Source organism: Lissotriton vulgaris, chromosome 9, assembly GCF_964263255.1.
Source record: "Lissotriton vulgaris chromosome 9, aLisVul1.2, whole genome shotgun sequence".
In the NCBI taxonomy this organism is placed as follows: domain Eukaryota; kingdom Metazoa; phylum Chordata; class Amphibia; order Caudata; family Salamandridae; genus Lissotriton; species Lissotriton vulgaris.
The window spans coordinates 1,062,854,233-1,062,879,085 of NC_141697.1; the positions used below are offsets into that span (position 1 = coordinate 1,062,854,233).

Genomic DNA, 24,853 nt, shown 5'->3' on the forward strand with positions numbered 1-24,853 from the left:
GCCTTAAACCACTGCCCAATGTCCTCATTCTTCATGAAATCTTTGATAATATCTTTAGGAATGTATACCTTTCCTTCCCCAGGCACTGATGGTGTCCTGTCACCTGAGGGATTGATCTCTAAACTCTTCGCTTTTAGATCCAACTCCCTCAACCTTCTCTCATGCTCTAAAAGCATCTCCTTTCCTCCATGGGCAATGTCTTGCTCTCCAACTCCAACCTCTTATTCTCTAAGTCAACCTGACTCCCCAGCTTGAGCTAAGCAAGCTCCAATTCATGCTCTCTGCTTCTCTCCCTGTCCTCCAACTCCTCTGGAGACAGACCCTTTGAAGACGACTGCTGTCCACTCTGGAAGGCACTTTCCCCCAGTCAGGCCCAATAGCCCCTCCTGCTGCCCATCTAAATTCTCTCCCTGCACCATAGGCTCTTCAGGATGCTCACTTGCATTCCTAGATTCCAACCAGGCCCTCAGCGCTTTTTTGGTATTCCTCCTTTCTGATGAGGCCTCTCACAGAGATTTTAATTTTTTTGCAGACAGCTTTGAGCTGTGGCACAGTGTACGTATCAACCCTCTCTTCTTCAAATTCAATATCCACAGATGCAATGGAGCTGGTTTACTCATAGTGAAAATTGGCAGTTCTCAAGATGTAAAAAATTCCCTGGAAAAAACCTCTTCCAAATGTATGTGGTTGCGTAATGGTCTGCACTATCCTTGTAGTGTACACCAATCACTGTATGCAAGTCACAAATGGGGGTCTCTAGTTAGCAGAGGTAGGTACCTTTGTCCAAATAGGGACCCTTGCTTCCCGTCAGGGTTTAGGGGGATACACTCCTACAATAACCACTGCTCACCCCCTTGGTAGCTTGGCACGAGTAGACACGCTTATCTGAGAGGCAGTGTGTAGAGCATTTGTGAACACATACATTAATACAGTGAAAACACTACAAATGGACACCACACCCGTTTAGAAAAATAAGTAATCTTTATCTAAATCAAAACAAGACCAAAGAACAAAAATCCACAAGACAGTTATCGAGATATCCTTAAAAATAGATAATTCACTCTAAATAAAGCTTGTAGCAGCAAATAACTCCACCTGGAGTTATACAGACACAGTACTTTGCGATTCTCATCTGTCACAATGTTTCTATAACTCCAGGTGGAACTATTTGAAGCTACAAGCTTTATTTGAGTGAATTATATATTTTTGAGGATATCTTGATAACCGTATTGTGGATTTTTGTCATTTGGTCTTGTTTTGAGCAGGATAAAGGTTACTTATTTTTCTAAACTGGTGTGGTGTCCATTTGTAGTGACGCAACGCACGACTTGGAGTATCGTCGCTCGAACGCTCCATCTCTGATGCCTCCTTCAGGGACGACTCCGTGCCTCCCACCCATTCCGGGACCTGGAGCATCCCCTGTCCAGCTCAGACAGTTTTACGAGGCCTTACACATCGTCTATGGTGCTCCTTCGGGCCCTGCGAAGCAGGTCGGGGGTCCTGAGCCTTCGATGCTGCCGGGTCCGGCCTTGGCGCCGGAGAGCCATCGCAGACCCAGGACTGGATCCGGATCGACGCCGATCAATCTCACTCAACCTTCCCTGGCACCAATGTTGACGATGCCCCTGGCGCTGGCAGTGCCATCGGCTAACGCCGTTCCTGAGTTGGACACAGAGGCGGGCCGACGTCGGAACCGACGCCGAAGGGAACCTTTGTTCCCCTGTTCATCCCTGGTGTTCCCTATCGACCAGAGGGTGGTGAGGAGGACTAGGAGGGTTCGCTGGACCCTTTAACCATCAGCTGGAAGAACCGGACATGTGAGAGGACCTGGTGATGCCAGTGGCCTGGACACCTCTCCAGGCATTGGTTTGCTTTCTCCCCCTACAGTGGCTACGGAGGAGGCAGTGTCTTATGCTGTGGTGGTGAGATGAGTGACTTGGTCCTTGACGATGAGCTCCATTCATTGGCAGTCAGGACTAACCTCCTGAAAAAGTTGATTCAGACTGCAGCTTATTCCTTTGAACCCCTATTGCCATTCAATGAAGCTCTTACTGCTGTCCTTCTGGGCACTTGGTTCAAGCCCAGCACAGGTGCTCCTGTTGAGAGGACACTTGCCTGCCGCCACCGCACAGCCCCGGGCGACCCAGTGTTCCTGACCCAACACCCTTCACCTGAGAACTTTGTGGTTCAAGCCTCTTCATCTAAGGGCGCTTTTTCTTCTGCCTATCCAGATAAGGAATACAAGAAGCTGGACCCTCTTGGGAAGCGAATGTTATCTTCCTCTGGCCTGGCACTGCGGTCGGTGGATACCGAGTGCCTCTTGGGTCGCTACTCCCATACCATCTGGGATACTATCGCGCAGATGCTGCCTCAGTGCCCAGAGGAGGCCCGGGCTGTTCTCTCCCAGGCAGTTGCGAATAGGAAAGACACAGCCAAATTCACCCTTCGATGTGGACTGTATACCATCGACTCACTGGGCAGAATGATTGCCCTGTTGGTAGCCCTTAGACGCTATGCCTGTTGAGGACATATGGCTGTTCGGGGGATGTCCAGTCAACCTTGATGGGCATGCCCTTCGATGGCCGTCGTCTTTTTAGCGACAAAGCAGATTCGGCGCTTCAGCCCTTTAAGTACTCTCAAGCTACGGCCAGATCTTTGGACCTCACTGCCCTTTCCCGTCCACTGCAGTCTGCTTTTTGTCCCTTTCTTGGCTCTGGAAAGGGTGCCCAACCAGGTCCGGTCTAGTCTAGCCACCGGTTCCGCGGACGTGGGACCCAGTTTCCTTGCATATCTGGGAGGCAGGGGGCAGGCCAGTCCACCATTCCCCCCCTCTCACTGCCTCCAATTTTTCCTAGTCCCACATTCCAGGCTCATCATCAGCTAGGTGGAGGCAGGATTCACCATCACCTCATCCACTGGCAATCCATCACGTCGGACAGGTGGGTTCTGCAAATCGCCTGAAGAGGCTATTCCCTCCCCTTCAAAGCTACCCCTCCCTCCATGCCACCGCCTTCCGATTGCATGTCGGAGGATCATTTGGCACTTCTCTACCAGGAAGTCTCAGCTCTTTTGGCCAAGGGAGTTATAGAGAGGGTCCTTGCGCCAGAAGTAGATCGTGGTTGCTATTCCTGCTACTTTCTGGTGCCCAAGAAGGACAAAGGCCTGTTTCCTATTCTAGACCTACGGGCCCTCAACCGCTTCCTCCAGAAGGAGAAGTTCAAGATGCTCACGTTAGCGCAAGTCCGTTCTGCTCTCGACCTGGGAGACTGGATGGTGGCGTTGGACCTGCAGGGTGCTTATTTCCACATTCCTGTCCTGCCAGCCCACAGACGCTATCTACGGTTCATAGTGGACCACTAGCACTTTCAGTTCACAGTGCTCCACTTTGACCTTACTAGTGCCCCTTGGGTGTTCACAAAGGTAGGGGTGATGGCTGTCGTCGCAGCTCATCTGCGCAGATCAGGGGTTCCAGTCTTCCCCTATCTTGACGATGGGCTGTTGAAGGCGGGCTCGCCCCAGGCCGTCGCTCCCCACCTCCAAATTCCTGCAGACCTCCTGCATTCGCTGGGTTCACTATAAACGTGTCTAAGTCACATGTGACTCCCTCTCAGATGCTCCCTTTCATAGGAGCGGTTCTGAATACAGTGCAGTTTCGGGCCTGTCCTCCCAAACAGCAATATTCGGGCTGTGATACAGATGTTTCAGCCTCTATCCTGGGTTTCAGTGAGAATGAATCTGAGGCTGCTGGGCCTCATGGCCTCCTGCATCCTGCTGGTGGATCCTGTCAAGTTGTATATGTGGGCTCTGCAATGGGACCTATAGTTCCAGTGGGCGCAGCATCAGGAGAATCTTTCCTACTATGTCCAGATCTCATAGGGGACTGTATCACTTTATCAGTGCTGCAGTGGTGGTTAACAAACCAAGATTTGGTCAGAGGCAGATCCCGCTCCCTTCCCCGACCAGATCTAACGGCAGTGAGGTATGCGTCACTCCTGGGATGGGCAGCCATCTGGGGTAGACGGAGATCAGAGGCATCTGGCCTCCAGCAGAGTCCGGGCTCCATATTGACTGAAGGCATTTCTTCCCTCTCTCAAAGGGAAAGTGGTACAGGTGTTCACAGACAACACCACTGCCATGTGGCACTGCAACAAACAGGACGGGGTGGGGTTGTGACTCTTTGTCAGGAGGCTCTCTGCCTCTGGGCATGGCTGGAACATCATGGTATAACCCTGGTGGTTCAACACCTGGCGAGTTTTCAGAATGCCAGGGCTGACTAACTCAGCCGTTGGCACCTTTCCGCCTGTACCACTTCTGCCCCGAGTGCTCAAAAAGCTCAAGCCCGGAGTCTGTGATGTCATCTTGACAGCCAGGCGTCCCTCCACTTAATTAATATTCGCCTGTAGATGGAACAAGTTTGTGGCATGGTGCACAGCAAAGGCTGTGGTTCGCCTTTCTGCCCATCTTTCAGTGGTACCTTTGTATATACTTTATTTGGCCCAGAAGGGCTCTGCTCTGGGCTCTGCTTTTTTCTCTGCTTTTCTTCAGCTGCGAGATCAACCATCCTTGTTGAAGGCTCCTATTATTAACATATTCTTTAAGGGTATAACTCATCTGTTTCCTCCATCTACCTTCATAATGCCCAAGTGGGACTTGAATCTTGTTCTCACATTTCTTATTTGTGCTCCATTCGAGGCTCTTTATAACTCTCCTCTCCGGATCCTCACTCTCAAGACTGCCTTCCTTGTTGCCATCACCTCTGGTCACAGGGTGAGTGAACTTCAGGCTCTATCTTCCAAGCCCCCTTTCTTCTCTGTGAATTCCGAGTAAGTGATGCTTAGAATGAGGCCTTTGTTCCTTCCTAAAGTGGATACACCATTTCATGTAGGACAATCCATCACCTTGCCCAACTTTTTCCCAACTCCACACCCTTCCAAGAAAGAAGAGAGACTCCACCGTCTGGACCCTAAACATGAGTTGTCATTTTATCTTGCCGCTCCAAAGTCTTCCGAGTGTATGATCAACTCTTTGTTGGCTATGTGGGTGCCGAGAGGCCGGGCTGTTCAAAAACGTACCATCTCTTGATGGGTTGTCCTTTGCATTAAGATCTGCTGTGCTTTAGTGAAAAAGGATCCTCCTGTGGGGTTGCATGCTCACTCCACTAGAGCTACGGCAGCAACCACTGCGTTGGCACGCGAAGTTCCACTCCTTGATATCAGGCAGGCGCCAACATGGGCTTCTCTGCACACGTTTACCAGACACTATTGTCTGGACAATCAAGTCTGAATGGACGGCTATTTTGCCCGTTCGGTCCTCCAGGACTTTCTCGGGTGAACTTGGTTCGCAGACCCTCCTCCGGGGATGGTATTGCTGGGGTATCAATTCTAAGGTAAGGAATCTACAACTAACAGTCTCTATCGGATGAACAAGTTACTTACTTTTGGTAACGATGTATCTGATAGAGACATGTTAGTTGTAGATTCCTTAGCGCCCCACCCATCCTCCCAGCTGTGCAAGCTGATTTCTAGGGATAGGGCCTTTTTACAGGGCCCTAGTTGCGGCGCACCAGTGGTCTGTGTCTTTCATGGCTCTTCGCTTCTGGGATGGAAAGTCGTTTCAGAACTGATGTTAGCGAGCAGTGGCGGCATCTAAGTAAGCACTGCAACGTCATCCTGGCGACCTCGACAACAGACGCAGAGTCGACCGACGCCACCTACCGACATGCAGGGTTATTGCTGAAGAAAAATTCTCCAGATCCAGACTGACACCTGGGGGAAATTCTAATGTAAGGAATCTCCAACTAACATATCTCTCTACCAGATACATTGTTACCGAAGGTAAGGAACTTGTTCAATGGCACTAAGACATTGATGTTCCACTATTATTCCTGCAATGGCTGAAAATTCTTAAGAATGCTCCCAATATGTCACTGATAGGTCACTTTTTTAGCGTGATAGTCAGAACATATCCCAGAATGCCACATAGTGTCAAAGAGGAATGTTTATTATGCGAGGGAAATCCCTAAAGTGGTCAAGAATGCCACAGTATGCCAGGAAAGGAACTCTGTAATGCAGGAAGAATCATGATAGCAAAAAATGTATCAAGGAGGAACTGCTACTGTGTCAGAAACAGCAGACACATATCAGAATATTTAAGAAAACGTTTTCTTTTCAGTAATTCTCAGCTGTGTTTATTGTTTTCTAGGATCAGCTGAAGAGCCTCAAGTCTTGCTGGGGTTACGAGAAGTCTTGCAATGCACAACACCAGTTTAGTTACCCTGTGTGTACTCGCTTAGACTCTGGATGGTAAGTTCTAATTTCTAAAATTCATAATGAAAGTTGTTGTGTACGTGGTTGTAGTTGATGAAAATGAATGGCTACTGACAAATAGAAGATGAGCTTGTTCACTCACTGAACAAGATTTTGGGTTTGGGGAAATCTTTCTTAATTCAATCCTATCTGCACCAGAGAATGATTTTGGGTACATTTTCTCTCCCCCTCTGTAATTTGGCTGGCTTTCCACCTGCAATTTCATTTTTTTTAGTAACTATGCTGAACCAAGTTAATGACCAAATATCTGATTTTGTTAGTTAGACATGTTTAAGCCAGATCAAAAAACAATTATGTACCCATGGCATCATAAGATATTTCCCCGATTAAACCAGTTCTTAATGATTGACCAGCAGATCTCACATAATAAGTTTAAAGATAATTGGTGTACTCTCAAATGGGGGCTTTAAACACATCCCCTAACACCCATTTGTGACGGCGAAAAGTGCACATTCTAACTATAAAGAAAATCACTGGAAAGTATGCTTCATGCTTGAATTCTTACCCAAACAAGACATTGGAATGGAAATGAAACATGAATTCATACAATTTTGGAAACAAAAATGTATTGAGGAATAATGGACTAAGAGTGGTATATTAGAAATGAAGGATGAGGTGTAAGGATGTCCTTACACTGAATCCTAATTTAACAGAAACAATGAATTTACATAAGCCTGCTAGATAAAACTACACAGACTATTCCAGAAACAGTGTGCATGCATCTAAGATTGGTCTTAGAAGATGTTGGGCATATTGCACAAAGTGCAAGTTAAACAAGCATTGGAAATGCAATAGGTCTCGCATTAGAAAAGTTGGAGCTATTGGTTTTGTAAATGACAATTTTTTTTAATGTGTTGGTCTTGAAAATAGCCAAATTAATAGCTGTCATTTACAATGCCAATACTTTAAACTTTTTCAAATGTGACACCTATAGCATTTGTAATGCAACATGTTTTGTATGCACGTGACTTAGATGTATTCATCTAATAAAAGAACGAGTCTGTTCAAATTCAGCTACGTACTTTCTATAACGAGTAAAAGAATGGGTGTTGCACCTTACACCGTGCTGTGGTTCAAACACATGGGCTGGGTGCAGGGATCGGCCGCACACTTCCGTTTCCATTCGTCTTGAGAACGTGATGCTTGCATGCAGTTTCAGCGCCCACGTTTTAACTCTAGCAGCATTAGCGCGCTAGTGATTGCACCCAAACAAAACACCTCCATTCCCGTAACTTGTAAGGTACAAAAATAATGTTATTAAAACAAACTGAAAAACGATTGTTAGTTGCAGTTTAGTTAAGAACATCCCACATCCGTGTGTATGTATCTCGCGTGGGGGTGCCGACCCTCGCGCGCGGGGGTGCCGACCCTCGCGCGTGGGGGTGCTGACCCTCGCGCGTGGGGGTGCCGACCCTCGCGCGTCGCGCGTGAGGTGCCGAACCTCACGCGTCTCGCGTTACTTCCCCCATGGCCTGCCTTTGAAGAAGGGATGACCTGTATCCAGAAACGCGTCAGGCGAAAGGCTAAAGAAACTGTGCTTCCACTGTGCGCCGGTTTGCGCTGCTGTCTGCTGAAATAAACGAGGCCAAAACCTGAACGTCGAGTGGGCGCTTCAATTGTATGAGCAACGCATTTTTGATGTTTAGTGGTCCGCTCTTGGCCACGAAGCAGCTCCCCTGCTGACTGTGCAGGTCTGGTGTTTGAAGATGATAACACCTTGTAGGAACGAAGTTGCCTCTTCAGTTTGACACAAGATAAGCAGCGAGAACAACGCAACATTGTTATTGGAACCCAAAGGAATATTATTATTAGGAAGGGAGTGGCAGTTGCTACCACTACGGTTTTTACCTATAAAGAATACAAGAACCAGAATGCAATGCGGCGCTCACGCCCAAGTGGGCGGGACTCTGATCAATCAAAGGTAGTATTTAACAAGAACTGCCATTACTTCCCCCATGGCATGCCTTTGAAGAAGGGATGAACTGTATCCAGAAACGCGTCAGGCTAAAGAAACTGTGCTTCCACTGTGCGCCGGTTTGCGCTGCTGTCTGCTGAAATAAACGAGGTGAAAACTTGAACGTCGAGTGGGCGCTTCAACTGTATGAGCAACGCATTTTTTATATATATATATATATATATATATATATGTATATATATATATATATATATAATGTGTATTCTCGTTTTGATTTCAGTGTGTGTGTAAATACAAAGACAAGTGTTTTATACATACTGTGTGGAGTCTTTTTGTGATTATGCAGTGTGTTGCGAGAGTGGTGAGCCAATAGTTTACACTTGGGCCCGAGGATAAGCCTGACTGCTTGCTGCCAAGCTAAGGGAGAGCACAGGTTATCGGATACGTGTATAGTACTTATCCTATCTAGAGCGGTGGATTCTGACTGGCTTTGATGCGACCCTGCCAGACGGAAACCACTGGGTTTAAGTATAACGTATGCAGGTCATCCCATAGCCTACTGAGAGAGAACAATACTACATTTCTTCTTTGTAAAGTGGTATACTTTGTGCATAGCAGTAAAATCGCAAGAACAAAGGCACTTCTCACAAAATGTCAGACAAAATCATGGATCATCTTAGGTTAACATGCAGATTGTAAGTCCACTGGAAAAAACATAAAGCAGGTAAGGAGTATGTCTAGCAGAGCAGTACAACCTTTCCAAGCCTGGCTGGGACATCTGTTTATCAAAGGTGTGCATTTCAGCCCTCGTATTACCTACTCAGACAAATCTCAGCATAACCCTTCCTTGTCATGTATGGAGTATGGCTAATCTTTTCACAGGAGTGAAACCAGTGTTTCTATTAAGGATGGAAGCAATGACACTTGTTGTTTTTTTTAATACGCCTGCACAGAACTATTTTAGGTAACTTGGCAGAAGCTTCTTAAGCCACTGCAAACCTTAAGGTAAAGGAGAAATACTTCTTTCGATGAAGCAACATGAACGGAACAAATATTTTACTATTCCACACAAACGTTCTGTTGCCATACACAAAACGCACATTAATTAATGCCTAAACCTCCGGCATAAAACACTTATGCTAAGACACCATTCATCCTGTTCCATCAAATGCTCAAACATAGCTAGTGTGCATCATAGCTTATAATGCCTATTAGCTTTAAAAAACACATAGAAGAAGCTCACTCACGTTCAACGTTAGTCCAAGTGCGGTTTCTTTACTAGCTTCACATTTGTGGCTAGGAAGGCCGTCGGTTCATCTGAGGTCAAGCCGGCTGGGTAGATTATCTTACTAAGAGTGAACTAGAAGCATGTAACTTGAAAGGTCCTGCAATGGAAACGATTTGCCAAGTTCTCACCTCTCCCATTTCCTTATATTCAGTATTCTTGTCAGTCGGATGACTCCATGGGAGCTTTCCCCATGTTACATAGCGGCTTATAGTTAGGGTTTGGTAGTTTGAAACTTCCTCCTTTTGTAATCTACGCTCCTTTCTTCTGGTTAACTGTTTTCAGGACAATAGTATTGGGTCTTTCCGCAGCTTTGTTGTCTACGTTCTCCAACCACTGATCATGTTTCTCTGGAGTTCCTGGTGTCCTCTCCTATCCTTCGACTTGGGCCACATTGGGCTTACGAAGTGCTAGCTGCAGTGATAGGCCCTCTCTTTCTCCCAGTAGTCACCTGACTCTTCATGTCCCCCAAGTGGAATCACTGTATTGGATGGCCTTTGCAGTTATTCTTTTGTTTTGGATCAGCATCCTACATCTCTCCTCATGAAACTTTCCCCTTCAGGCTCCCTCCTTTCCTCATTGACACTGGTTTTTAATCTTTCTTCACAAGCTAATTAGCGCTCCCCTATCTTTGGCAGACCACAGCTACTACATCTGCTTACTGAAATCCTCAGAGGTGGTTTTGGTTTCTGTAGGAAGCTGGCTCTGGATGTGGTGTATCAAAAATCTGATATACAGTGTAAAGATTCCAGGGGTTCCCTTATAAGTGGACATGGGCTTGCTATGCAATCCCAATGTGCTCTATTAGGGGGATTAGTGTGGTTGAGCAGCCTTAGGCACACAGAGGAGTGCAAGACATTTGCAAAATTCACAAAATGATTAATAAATGACAACACGACTCAAGAAGGAGATCCACACCAATCTATGACAAGCATTTGCAATGCAATAGGTCTTTCATTTCTGAAAGTTTGAGCTATTGGCGTTGCTAATAATAATGCAATACCAATAGCTTAAACTTTCAGTAATGCGAGAACTACTGCATTGCAAATGCCTTTTTTTTAGGTCTCGCCTGTCAATGCGCTTGCGAGAATATAGGGGCTTATCCAGAGCTTATCCATCAGGCGATTCCATGCAGTGCCCGTGATAAGCAAGCTCAATGTGCAAGCGCATTGACATAAAATGCGCGTGCACATGAAAGCCAGCCATCTGCCGCCAGCAGCTTCACCGCCCCCTGCTTTTATCAAAGGTTTTTCGGCCGTGTCGCATTTCTCCTCCCCCCCCCACCCCCTTCCCACAGCAATGCCAAGAGCTTTCACTTTCACGGCCGCCAGGCCGTGTCTCTCGTTTCTCCTCCCCCACTCGCTCATCAAAGGCTGCTCACTCTCCTTCTCCCCCGCCCCCCATCCGACTTGTTTTTCTTTCATTTCACGGCCGATTTTGCATCACACTCGCGTTTTTTTCCCGGTTTTTTTAGAATTATTATTTCGCTGACTATTTTCATTTCACGGCCGCCAATGCTTGTTCTGTTAGCTCCTTGTTCGCCACTGACTGTATATTTTCATCTGTAGGAAACTATTTTGGCATATTTACAGAAGATCGGCGGTGCCTGCAGACGCCTCCCACCACAGCCAGCCCAAGCGCTATCGGCAATGCCTACAGACGCCTCCCGCCTACCACCACAGCCTGCCCCAGTGCCATCGGCAGTGCCTGCATACCCCTCCCGTCTCCCACCACAGCCTGCCCCAGCATCATCGGCATTGCCTGCATACCCCTCCCGCCTCCCACCACAGCGCCATCGGCAGTGCCTGCATACCCCTCCCGCCTCCCACCACAGCGCCATCGGCAGTGCCTGCATACCCCTCCCGCCTCCCACCACAGCCTGCCCCAGAGCCATCGGCAGTGCCTACAGACGCCTCCCGCCTCCCACCACAGCCTGCCCCAGCGCCATCGGCAGTGCCTGCATACCCCTCCCGCCTCCCACCACAGCCTGCTCCAGCGCCATTGGCAGTACCTGCATACCCCTCCCGTCTCCCACCACAGCCTGTCCCAGCGCCATCGGCAATGCCTACAGACGCCTCCCGCTACAGCCTGCCCCAGCGCCATCGGCAGTGCCTGCATACCCCTCCCACCTCCCACCACAGCCTGCCCCAGCGCCATCGGCAGTGCCTGCATACCCCTCCTGCCTCCCACCACAGCCTGCCCCAGCGCCATCGGGGGTGCCTGCATACCCCTCCTGCCTCCCACCACAGCCTGCTCCAGCGCCATTGGCAGTGCCTGCATACCCATCCCGACTCCCACCACAGCCTGCCCCAGCGCCATCGGCAATGCCTACAGACGCCTCCCGCCACAGCCTGCCCCAGTGCCATCGGCAGTGCCTGCATACCCCTCCCGCCTCCCACCACAGCCTGCTCCAGCGCCATTGGCAGTGCCTGCATACCCCTCCCGTCTCCCACCACAGCCTGCCCCAGCGCCATCGGCAATGCCTACAGACGCCTCCCGCCACAGCCTGCCCCAGCGCCATCGGCAGTGCCTGCATACCCCTCCCGCCGCCCACCACAGCCTGCTCCAGCGCCATTGGCAGTGTCTGCATACCCCTCCCGCCTCCCACCACAGCCTGCCCCAGCGCCATCGGCAATGCCTACAGACGCCTCCCGCCACAGCCTGCCCCAGTGCCATCGGCAGTGCCTGCATACCCCTCCCGCCTCCCACCACAGCCTGCTCCAGCGCCATTGGCAGTGCCTGCATACCCCTCCCGTCTCCCACCACAGCCTGCCCCAGCGCCATCGGCAATGCCTACAGACGCCTCCCGCCACAGCCTGCCCCAGCGCCATCGGCAGTCCCTGCATACCCCTCCTGCCTCCCACCACAGCCTGCTCCAGCGAGATGCGTGAGGTTTGGTACCTCACGCCAAATGCGTGAGGTTTGGCACCTCACACAAGATGCGTGAGGTTTGGCAGCTCACGCGAGTTGCGTGAGGTTTGGCACCTCACGCGAAATGCGTGAGGTTTAGTACCTCACGCGAAATGCGTGAGGTTTAGTACCTCACGCGAGATGCGTGAGGTTTGGTACCTCACGCGAGATGCATGAGGTTTGGCACCTCACGCGAGATGAGTGAGGTTTGGCACCTCACGCGAGATGAGTGAGGTTTGGGTCCTCACTCAAAATGCGTGAGGTTCGGCACCTCACGCAAGATGCGTGAGGTTTGGTACCTCACGCCAAATGCGTGAGGTTTGGCACCTCACACAAGATGCGTGAGGTTTGGCAGCTCACGCGAGTTGCGTGAGGTTTGGCACCTCACGCGAAATGCATGAGGTTTAGTACCTCACGCGAAATGCGTGAGGTTTAGTACCTCACGCGAGATGCGTGAGGTTTGGTACCTCACGCGAGATGCGTGAGGTTTGGCACCTCACGCGAGATGAGTGAGGTTTGGGTCCTCACTCAAAATGCGTGAGGTTTGGCACCTCACGCGAGATGAGTGAGGGTTGGCACCTCACGCGAGATGCGTGAGGTTTGGTACCTCACGCAAGATGCGTGAGGCTTGGCACCTCACGCGAGATGAGTGAGGTTTGAAACATCACGCGAGATGAGTGAGGTTTGGCACCTCCCGCGATATGCGTGAGGTTTGGCAGCTCACGCGAGATGCGTGAGGTTTGGCACCTCGTGCGAGATGCGTGAGATTTGGCACCTCATGCGAGATGCGTGAGGTGCCGAACCTCACGCATCTCGCGTGAGGCGCCAAACCTCACTCATCTCGCGTGAGGTGCCAAACCTCACGCATCTCGCACGAGGTGCCAAACCTCACGCATCTCGCATGAGCTGCCAAACCTCACGCATCTCGCGTGAGGTACCAAACCTCACGCATCTCGCTGGAGCAGGCTGTGGTGGGAGGCAGGAGGGGTATGCAGGCACTGCCGATGGCGCTGTGGTGGGAGGCGGGAGGGGTATGCAGGCAATGCCGATGGTGCTGGGGCAGGCTGTGGTGGGAGACGGGAGGGGTATGCAGGCACTGCCGATGGCACTGGGGCAGGCTGTGGTGGGAGGCGGGAGGCGTCTATAGGCATTGCCGATAGCGCTTGGGCTGGCTCTGGTGGGAGGCGGCTGCAGGCACCGCCGATCTTCTGTAAATATGCCAAAATAGTTTCTTACAGATGAAAATATACAGTCAGTGGCGAACAAGGAGCTAACAGAACAAGCATTGGCGGCCGTGAAACGAAAATAGTCAGCGAAATAATAATTCTAAAAAAACAGGAAAAAAACGCGAGTGTGATGCAAAATCGGCCGTGAAATGAAAGAAAAACAAGTCGGATGGGGTGGGGGGCGGGGGAGAAGGAGAGTGAGGAGCCTTTGATGAGCGAGTGGGGGAGGAGAAACGAGAGACACGGCCTGGCGGCCGTGAAAGTGAAAGCTCTTGGCATTGCTGTGGGGAGGGGAGTGGGGGGGAGGAGAAATGCGACACGGCCGAAAAACCTTTGATAAAAGCAGGGGGCGGTGAAGCTGCTGGCGGCAGATGGCTGGCTTTGATGTGCACGCGCATTTTATGTCAATGCGCTTGCACATTGAGCTTGCTTATCACGGGCACTGCATGGAATCGCCTGATGAATAAGCTCTGGATAAGCCCCTATATTCTCGCAAGCGCATTGACAGGCAAGACCTAAAAAAAAGGCATTTGCAATGCAGTAGTTCTCGCATTACTGAAAGTTTAAGCTATTGGCATTGCATTATTATTATCAACGCCAATAGCTCAAACCTTCAGAAATGAAAGACCTATTGCATTGCAAATGCTTGTCATAGATTGGTGTGGATCTCCTTCTTGAGTCGTGTTGTCATTTATTAATCATTTTGTGAATTTTGCAAATGTCTTGCACTCCTCTGTGTGCCTAAGGCTGCTCAACCACACTAACCCCCCTAATAGAGCACATTGGGATTGCATAGCAAGCCCATGTCCACTTATAAGGGAACCCCTGGAATCTTTACACTGTATATCAGATTTTTGATACACCACATACAGAGCCAGCTTCCTACAGAAACCAAAACCACCTCTGAGGATTTCAGTAAGCAGATGTAGTAGCTGTGGTCTGCCAAAGATAGGGGAGGGCTAATTAGCTTGTGAAGAAAGATTAAAAACCAGTGTCAATGAGGAAAGGAGGGAGCCTGAAGGGGAAAGTTTCATGAGGAGAGATGTAGGATGCTGATCCAAAACAAAAGAATAACTGCAAAGGCCATCCAATACAGTGATTCCACTTGGAGGACATGAAGAGTCAGGTGACTACTGGGAGAAAGAGAGGGCCGATCACTGCAGCTATCACTTCGTAAGCCCAATGTGGCCCAAGTCGAAGGATAGGAGAGGACACCAGGAACTCCAGAGAAACATGATCAGTGGTTGGAGAACGTAGGCAACAAAGCTGGGGAAAGACCCAATACTATTGTCCTGAAAACAGTTAACCAGAAGAAAGGAGCATAGATTACAAAAGGAGGAAGTTTCAAACTACCAAACCCTAACTATAAGCCGCTATGTAACATGGGGAAAGCTCCCATGGAGTCATCCGACTGACAAGAATACTGAATATAAGGAAATGGGAGAATTGAGAACTTGGCAAATCTTTTCCATTGCAGGACCTTTCAAGTTACATGCTTCTAGTTCACTCCTAGTAAGATAATCTACCCAGCCGGCTTGACCTCAGATGAACCGATGGCCTTCCTAGCCACAAATGTGAAGCTAGTAAAGAAACCGCACTTGGACTAACCTTGAACGTGAGTGAGCTTCTTCTATATGTTTTTTAAAGCTAATAGGCATTATAAGCTTTGATGCACACTAGCTATGTTTGAGTATTTGATGGAACAGGATGAATGGTGTCTTAGCATAAGTGTTCTATGCCGGAGGTTTAGGCATTAATTAATGTGCGTTTTCTGGTTTTGTGTATGGTAACAGAACGTTTGTGTGGAATAGTAAAATATTTGTTCCGTTCATGTTGCTTCATCGAAAGAAGTATTTCTCGATTACCTTAAGGTTTGCAGTGGCTTAAGAAGCTTCTGCCAAGTTACCTAAAATAGTTCTGTGCAGGCGTATTAAAAAAAAAAAAACAAGTGTCATTGCTTCCATCCTTAATAGAAACACTGGTTTCACTCCTGTGAAAACATTAGCCATACTCCATCCATGACAAGGAAGGGTTATGCTGAGATTTGTCTGAGTAGGTAATGCGAGGGCTGAAATGCACACCTTTGATAAACAGATGTCCCAGCAAGGCTTGAAAAGTTTGTACTGCTCTGCTAGACATACTCCTTACCTGCTTTATGTTTTTTCCAGTGGACTTACAATCTGCATGTTAACCTAAGATGATCCATGATTTTGTCTGACATTTTGTGAGAAGTGCCTTTGTTCTTGCGATTTTACTGCTATGTACAAAGTATACCACTTTACAAAGAAGAAATGTAGTATTGTTCCCTCTCCGTAGGCTATGGGATGACCTGCATACGTTATACTTAAACCCAGTGGTTTCCGTCTGGCAGGGTTCCATCAAAGCCAGTCAGAATCCACCGCTCTAGATAGGATAAGTACTATACACGTATCCGATTTGAAGAAGGGATGAACTGTATCCACAAACGCATCAGGCGAAAGGCTAAAGAAACTGTGCTTCCACTGTGCGCCAATTTGCGCTGCTGTCTGCTGAAATAAACGAGATGAAAACGTGAACGTCGAGTGTGCGCTTCAATTGTATGAGCAACGCATTTGTTATATATATACATACACACGTACATATACTTTACAAATATATGTAATTGTCAAACTTCACCATTGAAATCAAAATAAGATACACTTAGCAGTTATATGTCATTGTCGGACTTTCCCATTCGCAGAAAAGTCAAACAGTCTCAGGCCCTTGACTACGCCTCGTGACCCAGTCCCTCAGTCATTCAATTACACCAGACAACTTTACACGCTGCCCCTGCTGGCGCCCCATTGACTAAACAGTCGGAACCACTTAACACGTAAAGAAACGGTTACTTATTTCCGTCCATCCGGATTAGACCTCCAGGCACCCAAAGGCACCTGCACGAGTACAGGATTGTGATCCCCCGTAGACAATAGGTTGTGACCCAGGAAGTTGGCGCGCATCCAAGTCTGGAGAAATGTTTCACCTCAGGCGGAGGTGTGAACTGCAGTAGCCCCCGAGAGTCAACTGTAGGTGCCTGCAAGGCACACAAAACCCCTCAGGCTTTGTCACAATGTTCTCCACAACTAAATACCTTGATGTGTGGATCCAGGGGGAAGAAGCGAATGACCTCGGACAATGCCTGCGATGTCAGTCACTGTTGTGCCGATCTGGAAGTCGTAGACAGTCTCGGCTCCCGGCTCAAATTCCCCCAACACCCCTCAAACACCACATGCTCTGGAGCACAAGCTAAAGAAACAATACACTTGCCAGTGCTGAGGAACTTACTTTTCAAATCAACTTATAGAAAACAGCATGCATGAATATAACATGGACACTTGCTTTTTGAATTGCAACTTTTGCTTTTAATTTTCTTTTGAAGATTATTTAAGTTTTTAGTCAATTTTGTTTTGTGCATGGGAATACAAAAAAGGTCTATATACATTTATATACAAACATGAACAATGCAAATGGGTATGTACAATAAATCAAACAGACTCACAAAAGACACACTCTTGGCCATCCATTCATACTACTCCACATCCATACTGGTCCCGGTGTCAAAGAACCTATATACACAAAGCTTGAAAAGTCTCCAGCTTTTTAGTCGTTTTTTGCAATTGTTTGTAAAATTGAAAGAAAAGCAAACAGTCTTTCTGTAGATTGACGTGAAAATTTCAATATAAATTCAGAGGGATGACCCGGGACCGGTTCGGTCGACGCGTTTCAAACCCTGTTATTGCCAGGGTTCTCCTCAGGACCAAAAATAACTACAAAGAAAAGGAAACGATCATAAATCTTATGTTTTAAAAAATCAATAAGAGAAGAGCCTTGTTCGCTATCTAGCTTCCCTCAGCCTACCTCTATTCCTGGGTCATGGCTCCAGCCGTAAAACCAAGACAATTGTATTCCAAATGAAGGGGAGAGGGAGGTGCTAGAACACAAGAGAAAAAAAACAACAAGTGCGCTAAGTTTTAAGTACTGCCAGTGCAGTTATCACACATGTCCGTCCTCTCGTCACTCATTCGGTGTCAAGCATTGCGCCTACCTGTGCGGGTGCGCGTGATTACAAAGGAATATGTCCCCAATGAATCGGACTCTGTTGTAATGTTTCCACGTTGGAACGCTGAAAAAATCAAAAGGAGACGCGTGTTACCGCTAGTTGTCTAGCGCGTCTGTAGCGGTAGATTGTTATGTCCGCTAAAAACCATTAAGCCATTCTTACCGTGGCTGTGTGCCCCGCCGCTTTTCGAAGTCAGCTGCAATTCGTTCTCTCCCACTCCTTCTCCTTCAGTCTCCAGCGAGTGAATGAGCACAAACTAAGTTATTGACTGTGGGTGTGGCTGCACTCTCGGGATTGTGGGAGATGTAGTGTCATAGGTGGTGGCATGTAAATAGTTCTGAGAAAGTTTACATGTTTGATTTGTAGATTTCAGAGATTTCATTCAATCCGTTGACTGCTGTGTCAAATTTCATTATTAACAGTGCTTCTCTTTGGCTTAGTCGGGTCTCCAGGTTGCCGCCTCTTGGATCGTTTTCAATTTTGGATAGGACAGTCCACCTTAGTTTAGTTTTGTCGTGATTCTTAGCCAACCAATGGTTCACTAAGGGTGCATTTTCAACTTCTCTGCGTACTCTTGACTTGTGCTGAGTAATGCGTTGTCTGACTTCCTGAGTTGTTTTCCCTATGTATAACATTGGGCAAGGACACATTATGGCATACACGACATTCCTTGTCTTGCAATTGGTAAAAACTTCATGTTTCCAATTGATGTAGCACAAGCTAGCACAGGTCCCCCAGACTCTGCCAGCTTCCCCCGCACTCCTCACGTCTTATCACCTCAAGTGGCTACTGATCTTTACAAACACACTCTTCTGCACAGCTTGATGATGGTGTATGTCAGGACGCTCCTTGTCCCAACCAACAATCACTTCCACCCGTTTCCGCCACAGCCAGTAGTGCCCTTACGGTCTTGTGGAAACAGTAAGATCCTGTGTGTCCTGGGATCTCATGAACATGAGGTCTGCTAACCGGCCCTTGAAATGAAATGAAATGAAAATGGGATTTATAGAGCGCTACAGTTGCCCTGAGACGTCCAGGCGCTGAAACTAAAACAGAAGATGCCCTCAGGAGGTTACTACTTACTGAACAAAAAGGTTTTGAGCTGTTTCCGGAAACTAGTTAGGTTGGAATTATCTTGCATCTGCAGAGGGAGGGTGTTCAACAGTTTAGAAACATTGTACGAGAACGAACGTCCTCCTGCTCTGGCTCTAAAGATTCTGGGGATTTTGGCTAGTGATGCGGTTGAGGAACGAAGTGCCTTGTTGGGCAGATATGGAGAAATCAGGGAGCAGTTGATTTCTGGACCCATTTTCCAGAAGGTCTGGTGGGCAATGCATAGAGCTTTAAACTTCACTCTGTCCCTAACAGGTAGCCAGTGTAAAGTTCTTAGGCCAGTTTTTATTGAGGTCCTCCGTGGGACTCCCAATAGCGCACGGGCAACACAATTTTGAGTGCGCTGACGTTTTTGTAGAGTGTAGTCTGGTGCTCCAAGATAGTGGGCATTATTAAAATCCAGACGGGATTGGACAAGGCCCTGTATGATTATTTGTCTGGCCTCAAATGGGAGAAGGGGAAGAATTTTTTGATCACCCTAAGGAGGCCGAAACAAGTGGCCGACACCTTGGTGGCCTGTGTATTAAGGCTCAGCGATTTATCGAGCCATACTCCCAGACTTTTGATGTTATCTCTCGGGGGTGGGGCCGCACCCATGCTTGTGGGCCATATCAGCTCCAAAGTAGAGGGGGCCGCCGGGCCCAGGAGCATGAGCTCGGTTTTGTCGTCGTTGAGCTTCAGACATGAGCTCATCATCCAGCTCTTTACATCCTCCAGGCATGCCGCTAGATTGGGCGGTGATTGGAGGCCGCTCTTCTGTGCAAGGGAGACCACCAGCTGGGTGTCGTCCGCATAGGAGATGATATTGACACCATGCGGACGAACAATCCCAGCCAGCGGCCTCATGTATGCGTTGAAGAGCGTAGGGCTCAAGGATGAACCCTGCGTGACTCCGCACCCCAAAGGCCTACTAGATGATCTGGATGTGCCGTCAAAGACCTGGAAGGTTCTGTCCGATAGGAAAGACTTGAACCAGACCAGGGCATCTCCGGACACTCCTAGGTCGGCGAGACAGTTCAACAGAATTTTATGATGTACCGTGTCAAACGCGGCACTCAGATCGAGGAGGATCACTGCCACTGACCCCCCCCCCCGATACAAGATCCGTCTCGCCTCCTCAATTATGGCCAGTAGAGCGGTCTCTGTCCCATGTTTTGGGCGAAAGCCCGTCTGGGAGGCATCGAGGAGATGGTTTTCCTCGAAGAATTTCGTCAGAGTGGTATTGACGTGCTTCTCCAGGATCTTAGATGCCCATGGGAGCAGAGAAATTGGGCGGTAGTTGCCTGGGTTAGCTGGGTCGAGGGAAGGTTTTTTTAATAGGGCCCGCTCCATTGCATGTTTCCAGGTCGCTGGTACCATCCCACTCAATATGGAGAGTACTTAGGGACCCATGCCACAACAGTTGTCGCTAAGCTGCAGGCCAGCAACGTCCAAGCAAAATCCACCAAAAGATATTCCCCTTCCTGGAGCACGACCAGCCCAGGCGACCACAAGTCTGCGGATAATCCAGTTGCAGTCCCTCGTGCCTAAAGAATCCCTTGTGTCGATGTACCAGTGTCAAACCAACATATTACTAGTGTAGTATGGTTCCAAATCCAAAAGCGTCTCTAACTGCTGAGGCCAGAGCCCCAGTAGTTATAACCCACGATGGCCTTTGAAGATTGAATCCGTTCAAGAGGCCACCTTTGAAATAAACAGGCCCACTCTAAATTCCGTCCTGTCTGCCATCCTAATCCTGTCCCTCAGAATGCCGGTGCCAATTCCACCCCCACATAACCACACTAGAAAGGCAGGTCAGAGGTCCACAGTTTCCCTTGAGCCCCTAGGTAATGGCCTTTAATCAGGAATGCACAGATGTAGCTGTCCCTCTAGCACCCAGATGTGAATTGAGAGACAGGCACACAGAGCCATGAGCATCGAAATCCCCACTTTCCCAAAAGTGACATTTCCATGCAAGTTATGTCAGATTCACTTGCTCTACCAGAGAGGATTCACCATTAAGAACTAATCGATATCAAACACAATACTGCTACTACTCTGCCTGTAGGAAATGCTGCTTAATAGCCTTTCTGTACATTCCCACATGCTAATCCAATGTGAGAAGAAGTCCCATCGTACCTGGTGCCATTCACAAGCTTTGCATATATCACTCACACGCACTACACCCTTTCCAACAACGCACCCTGTACCCAGGGAAAACTCAGATACAGCAAGAGACATGCAGAACCCTGGCACGTAGCTTTTTAAATGCCAACCCAAGAAACAGTAACCTGTGCACGCAGGCCCCACCAGGGCAAACCTGTGGTACAATCGACCAGCTACCTCAGTGGACACACAACCAGTACTGCAGGCCCATGGAGAAGGATTCAAGATACTTGCCCTGGAGCCTTGTGCCTGCCTCAGTCCCCCTCCCGCCACCGCAACCGACATCGACAGTGGCTGCCGAGCGGAGGGGGGCTCTGGACTACGTTTCCCGCCCTGCATAGTGGCGGGAGACGCTACGAAGATAGCGCCAGGCGGCGCATAAAGGTCGCGTCACCCCGGTGGAGCGGGTGACGCCGTTTAAAAACTTTTGCTGCAATTCCCAGGACCTGCTTATAACAGCCGCTTGACACTCTCTTTGCCCCTGGAGCCTGGTGCCTGCCTCAGTCCCCCTCCCGCCGCCGCAACCGACATCGACAGTGGCCGCCGAGCGGAGGGGGGCTCTGGACTACGTTTCCCGCCCTGCATAGCGGCGGGAGACGCTACGAAGATCGCGCCAGGCGGCGCATAAAGGTCGCGTCAGCCCCGCGACGCGGGAGCGCCCGGGGCTAAGCCCGGGCAAAGGGCTGGCCCTCTGTGGCTCTCAGAGGCCCAAGGAGGACGGGACGGGCCATCTCCCTTTCAACCAGCTATGTGATTCTACGGCATAAGGTGACTGTACACAAAAAAACTAACGTCTCTCTTTTTGGTTGAATGAATAGTAGTATTAAAACTGTACTCAATATTTACGAACCTAAGTAGAGGCAACTGTATTAAAGTATACAGAACCCAATAATTAACGTCTAACACTATAACATGATGAAAGTAAAAAAAAACACTCATCGCCACAAGATCCTCCACTAGGAATAAAGTGGCCCCTACTACACCTCTTCCTAGCCTCACCGCTATTGACATAATGCTACAGAAAACTATAGGCGTTGTGGCAGACACTATCCAAAATACAGAGAGGCGTCTTTCTCTAACTCCAAATTTGTGTTTCCCTAATCCTTCACTACATAACACCACTACTATTAATACTTCTGATATTACTATAAATTCTCAGGAATCACTTTTAATGCAATCCTTTACAGGGTTGCCTAACACTCAAGTCAGAGAAAATTCATTACCAGATACAAGTACACCATTAAATTGTAACAGCAGGGAAAGCAGTCCTCTGCCGACTTGTAGCCCACAGGATAAATCGGGCCCTCTTCCTTCTAGAGCCATGTCTTTAGCTTCACCACTTGTAGGTGGCGAATACCCGGGGAGACCACCATCTAGAAATAACCCCCCCCCCCCCGATAAAGGCAGTCCGATAACTAAGCCCAAAAGGCGGAATAGGAAAAAATCAAAATCAATAGCGAGGATAATCTCCCGACCCCTTTGTAAACACAAGCTCTTAGCGAAGGACGTTTGGTCCAACTTTAGATTGGCCAAACTGATAAATAATATACCTAACCACCAGATACCACTACCATCTAGTCTGGTGGCATCCCGACAGCCAAAAGAGCTACTGGTAGAAAACGTAACAGCTAGTACAGACCAGTCATGTCAGACTGATTCATTAAATTTAAGTGATAACACATTTCTGACCCAACTGGAACATTTAATAAGGTCCCTCCTGTTGCCCATACGTGAAAGAATTATTAAGCTGGAGGAAACCGTCGAGAAATTTGAAGTTACACAAAATAAAAATACGGCAACAATGTTAAAATTACTCAGATCACCGCCATCCAAAGAGAACCCCACGTCGGCTAAATGTTCATCAAAACCGACTAATATTAAGACCGTACGATCAAAGAATCCATCACACAGCGGCAACATCAAACAGACACTGACCCCTCTATCTGCAGCATTAGCCCCAAATGTCACAAACAAAAACTCCAGCGCTCGTGAAAATACTGCACTAGTAGTGGTCCCAGACCCCAATATAGCTTCTGAGCCCCCTACAACTGAAAATATTGAGAGCGAATGGGCGGCAGAGGGTCTATGTACTGATAAACAAAACAACCAGCCCGGACCTCTAAGGCCCACAGTATCTCAAAATATGCCCAAAAATGATCGCCCTGAGAAACCCTCAAACCGGATACCAGCTAAAAAGCCAATCTACATCAACTTTCCCCCCGAGTCTCACCCCTACACAATAGTAATGATAGGCGTCCCGAAATTGGGTGAGGGGAAAACATAAACATATGGGGAACTAAAAAACAAAGTGAGCCACTGGCTAACTACACATAGACCGCTTCCTTCACACTTCAATGGGCAAATATCCCATGTCAGGAGGGTAGATTGGGTGGGTCATAGATTTAAGTCTACTGAGGGTGAGTGCAACTTTTAGAGATATCTGCGTGGCAAGCCATATCAGTAGATGGAGGAATGGCCCCACTAACAGTCTGATTCGCACTATGGACCTTAGCTACTTTTATCCCTCAAACGATTCCGGGTCAAACAACATGCACCTACATTTCCTACCGGAACAGAGGAGATCTCATACCTTTGCTAACCAACACCAAAACTGGAATACTATAAGGAATTATGGCAATTATACCCCAGATGACCCATTATATTCAAGTCGGGCCATACCCAGGGACTACAGAATTACAAATCACTTTGCAATGTACCCAGAGAGGAGGGAAGGATCACACCAAGTACTCCAACACGAATATCCCTACTCAACCTATCTGAATAATCAGTACAACGTTCCTATTTCAAACAGGTTTAATGCCGTTACGTTACGTTACGTTACGTTAAGTTACGTTAAAATGCCTTCTATGAACAGTGTGGCCTGGTGGGGGTCGACTGACTACCCGTAACACAAATCCCCCCTGTACATAATGATTACGCAAACCATGATATAACATCTGGCAAAGACGCTGATACAAAGGGACTGAATGAATTCACCATTGCCGAGAAACTAATAATAACTGACCAGACAGGCCCAGAAACAAGAACCTCACCAGAGAGTTTGTTTTTACAAAATCGGTCAAGTTCATTCACAGACTATTTAGAGGCCTTTAGCCCCGACCTAACCTACATAAAACACAATCACAACACCATGGAAGAACAGGTAGTCACACGAACAGAGTTTATTGACCCAAATATATCTAACAATGTAAACACAGATACAGTCACAGAAGTAGACATAACACCATCATGTAGCACAAGCCTGGTCTCCTGGAACACGGCGGGCTTGGCTGATAAAGCTTGCGATCCCACTTGGCTGTCTTTTGTCAAGCAATACCCGGTGATATGCCTCCAAGAAACATGGCTGGCAGAAAAAAAATACGTTCACATCGAGGGATATCAAAGCTTCTTCATCCCAGCCGAACCATCGAGCAGTGGAAGGGCAAAGGGGGGCCTGGTAATTTACATTAATCTGGCTCTTATCTGTCATATAAACATTCGTCACTCAGGCAATAGGAATATCCAAGTCCTATAGCTAAAGAGGGGTAAACATACCTTGACCCTGATCAATTTTTATAATGCAGTAAACCAATATGGAGAATGTAATTTACTGCAGCTGTGTGATTTTCTGAGAGACAATGTGGGGAATTTGTCACGCCAATTACTGAGTGCTGGTGATTTTAATACCCATCCCTGTGGGAATCCAGGAGTGACGCCCATGGGACATTTGGGGTGTAATAGCCTGAAAGGCTTTCACTTTGATCATTCTCGGCGTGGAACCCAACTTAAAATTTTGATGAATGAAAACAACTTAGTTGCAGCTATGTCTGAGACGGCGGAGCACACACTTTTCCA

The 24,853-nt window shown here is 48.1% G+C and overlaps 1 protein-coding gene across 1 annotated transcript in view; it reads left to right on the plus strand.

Moving 5' to 3' along the window:
- EOGT (EGF domain specific O-linked N-acetylglucosamine transferase) overlaps positions 1-24,853 on the plus strand; it is a 273,584-nt gene that overhangs the window by 74,933 nt on the left and 173,798 nt on the right. The window contains exon 5 of the mRNA XM_086936837.1: positions 6,202-6,302. Coding sequence (XP_086792963.1) covers positions 6,202-6,302 — 101 coding nt within the window. The remainder of the gene's footprint in view (positions 1-6,201; positions 6,303-24,853) is intronic.